Genomic DNA, 14,194 nt, shown 5'->3' on the forward strand with positions numbered 1-14,194 from the left:
CGTCCCCACTGAAGGCCCAGGTACCAAATGCACGACCCGCTACAAATATCAAAAAGTAATACAAAAAGAAATAACACTGTGAATGTGAAATGTGATACAATAATTAATAAATTTAAACCAAAAGGAATTAACAAAAGAAGTAACTAATAACAATGTGACATGTGCTAATGTGATATTTGCCACAAAAATAGCATAGTTGTTATTACAGATTACAGCTCATTATAACTTCCGAGTTGATTAGACTTCATTGTTCTACATGATTTTTTCTTTAACCCAATTTCACCCCATAATGTAAAACCACACAGGTTTCCACTGCTTGCTCATGTAGGTACCAGAATGTCAACTAGCACTCTGAGCTTTCTGTACCGAACCCTCTTCACCTCCACCACCTCCACTTTCTGCACAAAATTCAAGCCTCACAGGTTTGTTGATGTTTTCATCTGCGAGTTTCGCTCTTTCTCAACGTCGCATTATACTTGTTTTTGTTTTTTCCTAGTATATGTTTTGTTTGGTTTGATTTCCGTTCATTTGATTTCCATGTCTGTCGTCAGAGTTCCTGTAAGAATAAATGTGAATGTTCTCATGAGAATCTTTCTTTCTTTCTTTCTAACCTCAAAAGAGAAAAAAACCACAAAGACAAACGTAACATCAGAAGGAAGCGGTGGTAGCTTTCATTTTTTTTTTAGTGTCATGTCAGGTGAGTGGATTTGAAGGAAACAGAATTTTTTTCACATAACAAGTCAGGACTTATTCACAGCCTTTCTGAACAAAACAAATAGATTTGATGACTGGAACTCTGGATTTGATTTAAAGATTTAGTAAATTAGATCTAAATCACATGAAAAGACTTCTCCCTTAGCATTGCATCATATTATGGGTCAGAACCAGACCAATTGAGAAGGATTATTACTGGGATGTAAAAAACAAAACCACAAGTAACATCATTCATTATAGTGGCAAATGTCCTCTCTGGTCCTGTCTTTAAATCGATAGATTCTTCCTGGAACTGTGGGTAGAAATATCCAGGTGCTGTTTTCCCACTCTAGTGATTACGAAGGGAACAGAATGTTAATTACGTAGTTGATGATATGTTTTCTATGTTATTTGTATATTTATTTGCTTATTATTCACATTTTTTATATATTGTTATTAGGTTAAATTTGCCTTATTCAAATAAATCAACGCACAATATCAGGGTTTTTTTGTTAAAAAAAAAAAAAATTTTAATACATTTCTGCTGTACTTACTTTCACTAACTGAAACCAGGAAGATCTAAAAGAAACAAGAGGAAGAGGAAAGAATGTATTTGACAGGCCTGTATAAAGTGCACTTATTGAGAATTGAAACCGTAATATAATACAGAAACTAGAACAAAGTAAACTAATAATTTTTGTATGTTTAACAATATATTATTTCTTTACAGACAGAAATGAATATATGTATGAATATATATATGAAAATGAAGATCCACTGCAGAAGGTTTTTCATAGGACAGACGACGTGGACTTGCAACAAACATAAACTGTTCACGGCCTGATGTGATCAAACAGCAACAACTGTAAAGTTCATGACTCTCTAAACCAGTCATACAGGGAAAGTGGAAATTTGGAACTACCAGCTAAGCTTTTTCCTGTAAGAAACATGCATGATTTCACAAGAACCTTTGTTTCCTTCTGTATTTCACTTGTGAACAAAACATCACATTTACAGTCCTAAAATGGGTCAGAGTTTCAGAAGAGGCTCAGTGGATGATTTCCAGAACGTCTGCTAAATGCTGTAAATTCAAAGTGATATCAACCAGTAGGGTCACTAAACTAACCACTGATTTGTTAATAAATACTTCTGGAATAAGTTTAAGTGTACACCATTGCTAGGTTTCATTCTATTTTCCAATTTTACATAATGCAGTAGATTTGAGAGAACTTGGCTAATCCCCAAGGAGAAGTTGGATGTCACAGCAGTCACAAGAGCAACAGGGAGGATAAACATTTGACAGATCATAAGACAGATGAAAAAACTCACATCATACTGCGCTTCAAGTTACGTGAACATAATTAAAAACAAAAACACAACAAAAAATCAACAAAAACACTGATGTCCACAGTTCTCCGATCTTCAGTTGCTAAATGTTTGGATAGAACGCAAATCTATTGCAGGGCACCAGACACCACATTTTGCCCTTTCATAGGGGCAAGCTAGATCCGTCAGTCTACATGGTGTGTTACTTATAAACACAGGGATGCGTTTAAACAGATAGCAAACGTGCAGAAAAGCTAAAAACCATAAACTAGATCAAATTTCTCCATCATTTTTGAAAGGAACCAGGATTTAGCAAAGAACCAGAGTAACTGAGGAAGCCTTCATGTTTAAAGGATTTCACTGATCAAATTCTTGATCCTAGTTCAAGGGAAAGACAAATTCAATGGCACCGCAACTGTGCGGCTAAAAATTCATGCTAACAATTTTGGGAAGAACTACGATTAGCCGGCAAAGTCAAGCGTCCCAATACTTTTGTTAATAATAGTATATGTAATACTTTAAGGCTGCACAAATAAAACTGAACTGCTCACAGACTGGAAACAAAAAGTAATGAAATGTATATTATTGCTGACAGGAATAAACATGTAGCATACAGCAAAGGAAACTAGCGCATCTAGCTGGGGTTTATAGTGAAAAGTTACTGGAAAATTATTCAGACTAGAGGCTGCACTTCTTTCTGGTTGAAATCGAGTCTGTTTTTATGACACATTATATTTTTGTGAGCAGACAAACATGAAACCGCATGTTTACTCATTCAGGGCGACATTTTGAAGTAAATGTTATTAGGTTATTGCTAATCAGTGGAGGATTTTTTTGGACCACAATCTGATAAAAGCCTCAACCACATGAAGACATTTTATAGATATCTATGTTTTTTTATATTATACTTTCCTTGTCGTAAAAATATGGGTTATTATTTTTGATATTTTATGTCTAGCTAGATGTTATGAACCATTACACCAACTTGGTGTTATGTCCCAAGGAAACACCTAATGGATGAACACAAGTTTGGAGGCACAATTATATGTCAGACATTATTTCTATTTTTATGGAAAGATTTTTATTCATGTTATATTGCACTATAAATACATAAATGCTTAAAACTACACACGTAAAGCAGCATGTTAACTCTGTCCAGACAAGTTGCTAATAGCAAAATTTGTTCTCTGCAGTGTTGTGAAGCGTCAAGTTCACGATTAAGTGAGGAGAAATCGATCCACATATCGAAGATTGAAAAAAACATTCACAAATTATTGGTCATTTTCTAAATAATAAAAATATAGTGCATCTATTATTAATTATATATAAATAATGTATTTTTTTTGCAAATATGTTAAAAACAATTATAATCATTTTGTTTTTATTTAAACACAATTACCACTGGCAATAAGCTACTAAAAAGATACATGAAAGCAAAAACCCTACATACAAACCTAAACGTGGAACAAAACGAAACATTGAGGAACAGCTGCTTCATTCATAAAATCAGCCACGAAAGAAAAAAAACTGCGAAAATACAAAATGCAAAAACATTTTACCTACAAATTAATTCAAAACAAACAGTATTACGTCCTACTACAATGATGCAGAACATAAATAAAAGAGACCCACCTGGATAGAATCTCAAATAAATAGAAATGTGTGTACCCTTGTAGTCTTTTTTTTTTTTTATGGGCGGTTCTTATGCAAGCAGTGGTAAAACCCGATTTAATCATCTGTCAGATCCTGAAAGGGATCTATAAAGTATAAGAGGTCTGTACACTCGGTTTGTGCATGAGCATTGAAAAAGTCAGTTTTTTACTTATTTGGGTTTTTTTTTTTTTTACATCTTTTTAAGTATTGTGTAATTGGTCAGGGAGATAAAACAAACACAGGAAGTCAATAACAGACACTGGTTTACTGAGAACAGAAAAGAATGAATGCAACAGGTGTGTATAAAATGTACTTAATGAGGCTTCATTTAAGCAAATATATTTCAATAAAATATGCATGACTGTTTAAGTTTCTTTTTCCACAGCAATTTCTTTTTTTTTTTTTTTTAGAAAAGGAAGTTTCATTTCTTGTTTTCTTGCTTTTTTTGCATGTTTAGTGATATCTTTTTTCTTTACAGACACGAACAATGTGGAACCCAAATATGAATATGCAGACATGAGCGAGCTTAAGGATGAACTGTGCCACAAGGAAGCCGTGGCAAAAGTCGGGTCGGTTCTGGTACCGTTATTTTTCTGCATTGTGTTCGTGCTCAGTGTCATAGGGAACAGTTTGGTTCTGGGGATTCTTGCACACTATGAGAATATGAAATCGTTGACCAACATCTTCATACTGAACTTGGCTCTGTCGGACCTGCTGTTCTCTGTCGGATTGCCGTTTTGGGTTCACTACTTCATCTGGGGGTGGAATCTCGGAGATGTTGCGTGCAAGACCGTCTGCTTCTTTTTCTACGCTGGGTTTTACAGTAGCGTGGTGTTCCTGATGCTGATGACCATACAGCGCTACATGGCCGTTGTGTACCCTCTGTCCGACTGGGAAAAAAGACAGGGTTTTGCTTTAATCCCCACCGTCGCATGGATCCTGAGCATCGCAGCAGCCGTACCAGCTTCCATCTTCAGCTCGGAAATACCAGATCCAGCACATCCCTCACAACTCTACTGTGAGTACAACTCCAAAAAGGCAAAGATCATATTTACATACGTACAGAACGGCTTTTTCTTCTGCGCCTTCGTGGTCATGGGTTTTTGCTACTCGAGTATCCTAAAGACCATCATCAATACCAGGACCAAAAAGCGGCACCGCACTATGAGACTCATTTTCACCATCGTTGTCGCCTTCTTTCTCGGATGGGCTCCTTATAACCTGGTGAATTTCTTCCAAACTTTAACCCAACTGAACTTGAACTATTTCACAGACTGCGAGGTCACGCATCATCTCGACTACGCCGAGTACGTGTGCAAGCTGCTGGCGTTCTCACACTGCTGCCTCAATCCCGTGTTTTACGTTTTCGTCGGCCTGAAGTTCAGGAATCATCTGAAGGAGATCGTGCAGAAGATTTTTCACAGGCCGTCGAGCACGAGTCCGTCTCAAACACGAACTATCCCTCAGTCCCTCGGGTCCTTGTACTGAAACTGAAGCAATTTCAGAAGCAGTAACCGAGCTCTCAGATTCAGTCTAAACATCTGGATTATTGAGTGAATTGGAGGAACACGATTGCATTAAATATATACGGTATATATATTTTTGTAAAGATTTTTGTTTTATTTTTTTAATAAAAATTTTTATACTTGCACTCCTCATCCTCTTTACTGTGTATACTGTTTACTGTGTACACCTGTACACTGTCTAACTAGATGTGATGGTTTAAGTATTAATCAGATGATCAGATGATCAAGGAACAGCTACTAGAACTCAAACCATCACTCTTTACAAACGTCCTGAGCAGAAAAGCATCTCGGACGAGGCCGAATCTTGTAGCCGAGCTCTTGACTGTACAGTAAAACCCTGATGAACGAGTAACTAATAGTACGAGCAAACGGAGATACGAGCGACCTCGCTCGCTAAATTTGACCCTATTTTGCGAGCAAATTTCGAACGCAGGAGCAAACCCACGCTGCCGGTTCCCCGCTTTCAGCCGAGGGTAGCATCGGTCGCTTAGTTCATCTCGTGTCGCTCTCATTGTTCAGTGCAGCAAAAACTTTTTTTTAATGGTGGTTTTTTTTTTTCTATAAATCTTAAAAAATGTCTTTCAAGAAAATCAGTGAAGGTGCTGAGAAAACGAAAGTAAATAGAATTTTAATTTGCGCTGTATTTGTTTATTAAAATAGGCTACAAATACTTTTTAGGTGCAAAAAAAAGCGATTCGAATAAAGTCTCAGAACGGATTAAATCACTTTTACATTATTCTTGTGGGGAATATCAGTTCGAACCTACGAGCAAATGGACCTACGAGCAATTTTCACAAACGAATTATGCTCGTACAACAGGGGTTTTACTGTATACAGGAACTCCAGTAGATAGCGTGTGGTAGGGATTAGGGAAGACTGAATAATGGAGGGAAGAAAGAGAATAAAGAGGTGAGGAAGAAAGTTCATCAGTAAAATTAATTTCATTGTCTGTATGCATTGTTTACGTAAAAGTCTGTTTACGTGACTGATGAGATAAAGGTCTAGAAAACAATATAAGGAAAAAAAAGTTGTTTTGTGGAAGGGATTTGGTTTAAGCTTAAATTTTTAATCTTTTTATTGCAGGAAAGTTACAGTAAACTGCACGCACACCAAAAATAAGTCAGCAAACATAATGTGGGTCAATGTTTTTGTGAATGAAGAAATAAAAAGAAAAAAAGGATGTTGAATGTAATTTGAGGTTTTTTTTTTTTTTAAACCCACAAATATTTCACTATTTGCCAATACGGATATAAAATTCCTATTTTACTTAAAACGTGCTGAAATGAACTTTTTGGTTGAAATGGGTGAAAACGTCCCGAGGAGGTTTTGTTTTGCTCTCTCGAGACGCTACATGTGACCTGTTTTGACTGAAAGACTCAAAGGAAGATGGAAAACAAAAATACGTGCTTTTCTTCTCGGTCAACAAACGTCAGAAGGTTTCGGTTCATGAATGTGACAGGAGAAAGTAACCAAATCCTCAGGGAATTGAGATCTAGATTTTCGTTCTCTGATCCGTTTTTTTTGTCCAAGTCGGTTTTTTGGTCAGTTTTTTTTCTGCTCTACAGTGTTATAACGCAAAAGAAAGGATGGTTTTTATATAAAAAAAAAACAAAAAAAAAACAATGGTTGTATGTCTTGATAGTAAAATTTCCCCTCAGTAACCAATGATACTGAAAATATATATTAGATTCAAGTAGAAATACTCAATCTTCAGTAAAAAATCCCAAAATAAACTACATGGACAAAAATATTGGGACACCTGACTTTCCCAATCATATGAGGTTCATCCCCAAATTGTCATTGCAAAGCTGAAGGCATACAATTGTATCCTTGGATGAAGATGCATGAAATTTAAACTAGGAGACCCAAACCTGTTCCAGCATGACGATGCCACTGTGCACAAAGCAAACTTCATGAAGATCTGCTTTGCCTGGGTTGGTGTTACGCAATCTAGCGTGTACGGACTAGCGAGGCGAGATAAACCCACACGGAGAGCACGTTACTGGGGTAAGGGTGTACGTACACGGCCAGCGCGAACTCCACGTTAGGAGCCTCGACGCTGTGCACGCCTGTGCTGTGTACCGCCTCCACGATGGGTCGAATCTCGGAGAACGGAAGGTGCAGGGGGAAGCCGGAGATCTGAGGTGAGCAAAAGAGCATCGTGTGATTGAGGATTAAACAGGAACACAAACGTTCTTCTAAATGATGGAGAATAATCGGCTGTTTCTCCAACACTCACCCTGTAGTCTCCCAGGAGACTCTGCAGCTCGAGCCGATGCTCCTCGGCGACTTCGCGGCCTCCGCTCCGTTCCAGCTGCGGCAGGAAGTGGCGTAAGGTGGACGTGCAGTAGCGGTTCCAGCGAGTCGGGTGTCTGGGGCGCCATTCCATGATCTTCTCCCTGAGAACCTTTTCTATCCTGCGGAACATAAAATTTTACTCGTAAGTAATAAAAGAAGGAGAGACACAGAAGGAGGAAAGAGAGAGAAAGAGAGAGAGAGAGAAGGAGAGAGAGAGGGGGGAGGAGGAGAGAGAGAGATAGAGGGGCAGAAGAAGAGAGAGAGAGAGAAGGAGAGAGGGGAGGAGAGAGAGAAAAGAAGACAGAGAGGGAGAGAGAAAGGAAGAGAAAGAGAGGAAGAGGGGGAGAGAGATAGAAAGAGGTGAAACAGGAATAAGAGAGATAAAAGGAGGTGAAGAGGGTTGGAGAGAGACCGAAGGAGATGGAGAGAAAGTAGGTGAGGGAGAAGAAGAGTGTAAGAGAGAGAGAAAAAACGATAGAGAGACACACCTGTCCTGTAACTCTGCTGCTGCTGCCTTGTCTGTCTGTTTGTACACAAGCTCCTCAGGCTACACACACACACACACACACACACACACACACACACACACGCACACGCACACGCACGCACACAAACACACTTTATGCAACAAGACTTTTTTTACTCATGTCACACATTTGGTCATAATCACATATACATACTCATTGTTTCCATGGTAACGACTCGTTGATGCTCTGTTTCGTTGCTCACCTGGATGCTGGAGATGCCGGGGTCGGGGAACGATCTGGAGAAAAACGGCTTCCAGCACTTGGGCTTGGTGACATCGAAGCCCATCCTCATGGGAGTGGCGTATGTCTGAATATTAAACCACACCTGCACCGGAGAAAAGCACCAAGCAAACCAAGAAGATCTGTATTTCAATTTCTCCTCAATGTGTGTGAATGTGTGTGTGTGTGTGTGTGCTCACATTATCGGCGTTGACCAGGCAGCCGACTGTCTGCAGAGGGCAGAATGTGTCGTACTGTCCATAGAACTGCCCCGTACTGGGGTTCCAGATCACGTAGCTGTTGTGTTCTTGGGTGAGAACGTACGCTGTAGGACCCTGGAGCCAATAACACGTACGGACATTAATACACATCGCAACCACCGTGATACTTCATTATAGGGGTGTAAGGAATTGTCGATACACGTGAGCATCGCGATAATTCTTTGAGCGATACTTCTCGAAAATGCAATATATAATAATATAATACAATCATCATCATCATCATCATCATCATCATCATCAGTCCCACTCCCAATATTAGGTGTGTTTAATGACTATGTGCATATGTTTAAAAAAATAAAAAAAAATAAAAAATTTAAATTAACATGTTACAGTGATACAAATTAGGGTCATTTTAGATAATGAATTCTATTAATTAATACTTTATTTTAATTAATATTTAATATTAATTTATGCAAATGCAGATCCCACTGCATTGTGGTTAAATGTTTTTTTTTTTTGCATATGGTGGTGTGTTCTTAATGATACGTTTCCTAAAATAATATTTATCCCAATATATCACCTTGCTGACAGTATCGCGATGTATTGCAAAATATCGTGCCATGATACATATCGTATCGAGCAGATACATCAAGAAATCAAACCTGTAAAACTCAGTACAACAGTATTCATCACATGACCTGAAGCCTCGTACCTCAGGGATGGCAGTTCCTATGATAAGCCATGCCTTTTTGCCCATGGACAGGAAGTAATTGCAGAGCAGAACGGCGTGCTCCTCCTCGTCTCCCGCCAACAGCGTCAGGAATTGCTGGAAACACAATGTAAAAAATTCTAGGAAAAAGCTGTATGAAGAGAAAGGACTTTGAGGAATTGTTCATGCTCACTTACATCGCAGGTGCTCCATAAATCACAGACGCCAGAGAAAGAGACGCTGTCCGGCAGAAAGGGAATGAGAGACACGTATCGAGCGACAAGCTCCTGAAAAAAATAAAAGTATTGCTTATAAATTAGGGCAGGGGTCCACAAAACTACGGCCAGCCCCCACATTTAGAACAGCCTTCCAAACAATGCCAGAGACATCTTTAGAGAATTCAATTTGAATATATATTTTTATATATTTGTATTTTGATAATAAAGGTTGTCTTTCAAACTAATATTTTCCTTAGTTATTAAAAGAGGTCGAGGCACCTATAGTAAAAAAATCCTAACCGATAGTTTTTCCGGTCCACTGTCATTCCGAGAGCGGCCTCTAGAGGCGAATCACTGACGCTACATGCTGTTTATTTTTACACGAGACTGCTTGCTGCACAAAAAACGCTCTATTAGATTCATTATTTATAACTGATCAATTATATAAATCAATAAATATTTTCATGTTTATTTCCGTTAGCACATTTTCATGATTCCGTACGATTTTTTTTTTCTTTTGTAATTAAGTTCAGATGTTTTGATTTCAAAAGAGAAGTTCCGAATGTCTGTGTTCCAGAAAAAAACAAACAAAAAAAAAAACCACTGGCTTCTATGTCTCAGACTCACCGCTGCCTCCTGGGGGTTGTTGGGAAAAGCGTCCAGCAGCTCCTGCGGAGGGCCGAGGGCTCGAATGAAGCGTGTGATGAAGACGGTTTTGCCGTTCATATCCGCCACAGTGGTGAGACAGGGTCGGTCCGGGAACCTCCTCCCCGTGTCCTTCTCGAAGCTCTCGCATGCCGACAGCAAGCGCTCGGATTCCTGCGTGTCAAACTTCACCAAGCCGAAGACCATACAGTTGAGGGAAAGGTCAGGATTCACTCAAGGACACATTTTAGTTTACATGCTTTATACGAGGTGGCATTAAAAAGTTTTGGGAATAGTTTTGTAACACGCCAACAGATGGCAGCACAAAGCTGCACGCACAGTCAAAGGGAGCACTTTAAGCTGTGAACTGCATGACGTCGTCTCATTGGTCGTTTATACACTACATGGGCAAAGGTTTGTGGACACCTGACGACAGATACCTATGTCCTTTTACGTACGTCACCGTTAATTCTCTCAGTTCTCCATGGGAAATGACTATCCAGAATGAGGATGTTGCTAAAACTACACCCAAAAACACACACTCTGTACTGAGAATGCATCAGTTACCTTTCCATTCTTCATCTATCAAAATGTAGCAGCGAAATAAGAACAACACAGAACAAGAAAATTAAGCTTTCATGTAATGGGAAAAAAAAAGTGATCAAAATTGTGAATAAGAAAAGAAAGAAAGGAAGTTCTCTTTCAAACATCTGTTTGGTATCTCACTATGGGAATTGCCTCGGGTGTGACCAGTCTTGGAAGCACCAATCACACCACGTCTGTCGGTTGACAGACCAATCACAATAGTGATGCAGGAGTCCCGCCTCCTTTTATACGTCGCTGCTGATTCATTCACTGCCTCATTCACTTTTCTTTCTTGAGCAGTTACAGCTCTTTTCCTTCATTTTCAGAATGTGGCAGAAATAATCCTGCCTCCGAGGGCAACTGAGGTGATTCCCATAGTGAGGTACCTCGGTCCTGTTATCAGAGAACCGGGGTTAGGAAGATACCCTAAAGGTTGAATGAGTAGTCTTCGAGTTTCACCTTTTCTCTAACCGTGTCTCCAGGCACCAGCTGTGGTTCGATAGTGATGAAGAGGGTGAGGAAGGTGCCTTCGCTCAGACTCCTCACCGTGTCGTAGCCGCCCTCGGTGCCCAGGCTCCGCTCTTTACTGTAGCCTAGCAACACTGGGGGCGTGGCCACCTTGAAGGTCCCGTCGATCTACCGATCAGACGATTTGAACACGATTCATTCCGAATTTGGAAAATCATCTGAGTTTTATTTCCCATGACCCCTTCTACAGTGCTACGAGTCAGCCCATTCCTAATCATGTGATTTCCCTCAACGTACCCGTGACTGCATGTAGATCGTGCTGAACGGAATCTTGATGGATCCCAGCCAGTGTCTCTCGATGCGCGTGTGAACGCTGTTTCCTTTTTCTCGCTCATCCTGAACACAAGCACAGGAAAACACGCACGATTTGACTCAATAAACAGTGTAAAGTGCTTTAGGTGCTGAAGTCCTAAACGTGCAGCTAAGCTCAAACATGCGAACGATTGTAAAACGTATATATTCATGGGCTTCTATGGTTTTTCAGAGACGTGTTCCTTTTGATTCTACACAACAGACTCTGTAATTTTACGCGTTGTAGATTTACTTTCTCCAAACAAATCTAGAAATGTCCCGATGTTCCACTCGATTTCTATTGAAAAAATGGAAACGTTCATCTGAAATACTTTGCTGTGCCTCTTGAAAGGTATGGAACGGTAGCCATTTTGGTTCAGGATTCCTTTTACTTTCCTGAATAAGTCTCCAAAACAACCCCAAACTAAATTAAGCTTCAACCTCCATGTTGGACTTGTTGGGGGGGATGCTAACATCTTCTCTCCTGTTCTCAATCATACACAAGTTCTGAATTTAGAGGCAAAACTGTTACATTTGGACACCAGAGAACTTCCTCCACTCATTCACTGTCCAAGTCTTGTCTTGTCTGTTTTTGGCTTTTCCGAGTTTGTCGCAAAGGCACGTGTATGTACCTCAAAACCCATATGACTAGGTGTTTCCAAAAACGGTTTTCAACCCGTGGTATTTATGTTGATTCACAAAAAAAAAATTGGCAAAAAAATGGGAAAAAACATCAAAGAAAAAATATTTCATTTGAAAAATATTGAAATTATTGCATTAAAGTAAAACCTAAAACCGAATGGAAATGTAGAATTTTTTCATATGACAATAAAAGGAAAATGTATAAAACTGGAAATATATTCAAATAAAAAAAATTTGGACTTTAATTCCTGAATATATGTTTATATGATGCATAAATCTTTTTAAAAGATTGAAAAATATATATAAAAATATACAGACAATAAAGCATGAACAACAACAACAACAGAGTTCTAATCGTCTTAATGTAATATAACAATTGTAACAATTGAAGAGTCCCTGCCCCGTGTCTTCATAACCTTTGAAGACGTCTGAAGACTCCTGCTATAGATTTTTCAGATCACCATTCAAGAGCCTTGATACATTATTAAAATTAACTAAAAAAAAGAAGGATGTTTCCACAGATGTTCACTGATTTCTGATTTATGTGGAACAGCTCCACGCACGTCTCACCTCCACCACCTCGTACAGGACCTCGTCAAAGATGCTGATGAAGACCTCGTCGCGGGCGGCCTGCAGGCTGGATGTGCTGTAATCTCCGTTCGGAGCGCTGATGGAACAGAGTGGGTGGAGAAACGTTGCTACACTGAATCCGTACGTGCGCTAGTTAGCAGGTTACTAATACGCTCACCTGAATGGCAGCAGCAGTTCTTCGTTCCAGCAAGGGTTCGGACCCTCAGCTGTGGAGGTCTGCAGTACCGTACGCTGAAATGAGACCTCGACATAGGGCCGGATCTGGGGCTTTACACACACACACACACACACACACACACACACACAAACACAAACACACACATAGAATATCTTTGTTGCTGTGCAGATCGGCAGTGCTGAGATTCTGTTCCTAACAATATCTTCTGACTCCACACTAATACTTTTTACGTTTAAAAATACATATTTTTCTTCGTTTTGGCCTTCGGTCCACACCGAGACAACGTTTTGAGTCAATGAAAACTTTTTGAAAACGCTCTCCAAAGTAGATAAATGTGATTATTGGGAGAAATTTTCATTGGCGCGACGTTTTGAAGCAACGAAAGTGTAGACGAGGAACTGACCACGCCCACCACGTCTGTCTGTCTGTCTGACTGTCTGTCTATGAAATGCAATTAAGCTGATTTACCTGGCCGAGGGGCCAATCACCCCCCTGGAGTGCGGTCTGAGACGACTGAGCCGATGTAAACGCGCTCTTGGACACTGCTGCAGGTTTGCTATTAATGAAACCATGGTTATGAAAATGTTTAAAATACTGATACACAGATTCTGATTTACACCCACGTCTCTACGTACCTGGTGTGCGGTTTACGGACAGGGATGTCGTAGCCCCGGATGACGTTCAGCAGCAGTTTGACGTCTCCGTCGGAAAGGTTCTGAGCCGTCACTTTCTTTCTTTCTTTTCTCCGAGGCTTCAGAGGACGCTTGGGCTCGGCCAGCTTGAACAGGTTCAGGCCTAAAATCCTGACGACACGAACCACGGTGTCACTCAATAAACCTGGAAATGAATCTCGGGCATGTGTAACTGCTCAAGATGATTCGAAAAATCATCCTTAAGTCAATCCTAGCAGGCGAGAGACGGGAAACACTAAGGCTGGAGTCTGATTCATTTATATTTCAAAACATTTTCTGTTTTTTTTTTTAAACCAAAAAGACCAAAGTCCAACTTTTTATGTATTTTTTTTCTTTTGAAAGATTTTGCTAGCAAGATATATAAAATTAGATTTTTTAGATTATTACTAAAATTAGTTTGGAAAAACAAGAAATGACATTTCTTTTGGCAAAAGTTTGTGGACAACAGCCTTAGGGAAGGGGTAGCTCAGTAATTAAGATTAAGGTTGGCCTTCTGATAAGGTCATAAGTTCAAATCCCAGCTCCACCAAGATGCCACTACTGGGCGCTTAAACAAGGCCCTTAACACTCAACTGGGACCTTGTATGAATAAGTCCCTTTGGATCTGGGAGTCTGTGTGCAATCAGCGTCCACACCATCCCATGTAAAGTAG

At 39.7% G+C, this 14,194-nt stretch overlaps 2 protein-coding genes across 5 annotated transcripts in view; one reads left to right on the plus strand and one right to left on the minus strand.

Moving 5' to 3' along the window:
• Positions 1-643: 643 nt before the first annotated feature.
• cc2d2a (coiled-coil and C2 domain containing 2A) overlaps positions 644-14,194 on the minus strand; it is a 30,895-nt gene continuing 17,344 nt past the window's right edge. For 2 of the 4 annotated variants that reach the window (XM_046869533.1, XM_046869530.1), the window contains exons 26-40: positions 13,486-13,653; positions 13,319-13,406; positions 12,830-12,939; positions 12,652-12,748; positions 11,386-11,484; positions 11,080-11,256; positions 10,603-10,617; positions 10,018-10,221; positions 9,370-9,459; positions 9,176-9,289; positions 8,443-8,577; positions 8,226-8,348; positions 7,985-8,043; positions 7,438-7,615; positions 6,244-7,337 (exon numbers count right to left, since the gene is read on the minus strand). In XM_046869533.1, the coding sequence (XP_046725489.1) occupies positions 7,149-7,337; positions 7,438-7,615; positions 7,985-8,043; positions 8,226-8,348; positions 8,443-8,577; positions 9,176-9,289; positions 9,370-9,459; positions 10,018-10,221; positions 10,603-10,617; positions 11,080-11,256; positions 11,386-11,484; positions 12,652-12,748; positions 12,830-12,939; positions 13,319-13,406; positions 13,486-13,653 (1,846 nt within the window). In that variant the 3' untranslated portion in view covers positions 6,244-7,148. Of the gene's footprint in view, positions 1,043-1,247; positions 1,273-6,243; positions 7,338-7,437; positions 7,616-7,984; positions 8,044-8,225; positions 8,349-8,442; positions 8,578-9,175; positions 9,290-9,369; positions 9,460-10,017; positions 10,222-10,602; positions 10,618-11,079; positions 11,257-11,385; positions 11,485-12,651; positions 12,749-12,829; positions 12,940-13,318; positions 13,407-13,485; positions 13,654-14,194 lie in introns of those variants that run through there. The other 2 variants (XM_046869529.1, XM_046869532.1) reach the window with 2 other exon arrangements.
• Positions 1,299-5,739, plus strand: LOC124398959 (chemokine XC receptor 1-like). Its single transcript, XM_046869534.1, has 2 exons — positions 1,299-3,968; positions 4,151-5,739. Exons 1-2 carry the CDS (start codon positions 3,956-3,958, stop codon positions 5,158-5,160), a joined length of 1,023 nt encoding a protein of 340 aa, XP_046725490.1. The 5' UTR covers positions 1,299-3,955; the 3' UTR covers positions 5,161-5,739.

This window comes from Silurus meridionalis, chromosome 16, assembly GCF_014805685.1.
Source record: "Silurus meridionalis isolate SWU-2019-XX chromosome 16, ASM1480568v1, whole genome shotgun sequence".
In the NCBI taxonomy this organism is placed as follows: Eukaryota; Metazoa; Chordata; class Actinopteri; order Siluriformes; family Siluridae; genus Silurus; species Silurus meridionalis.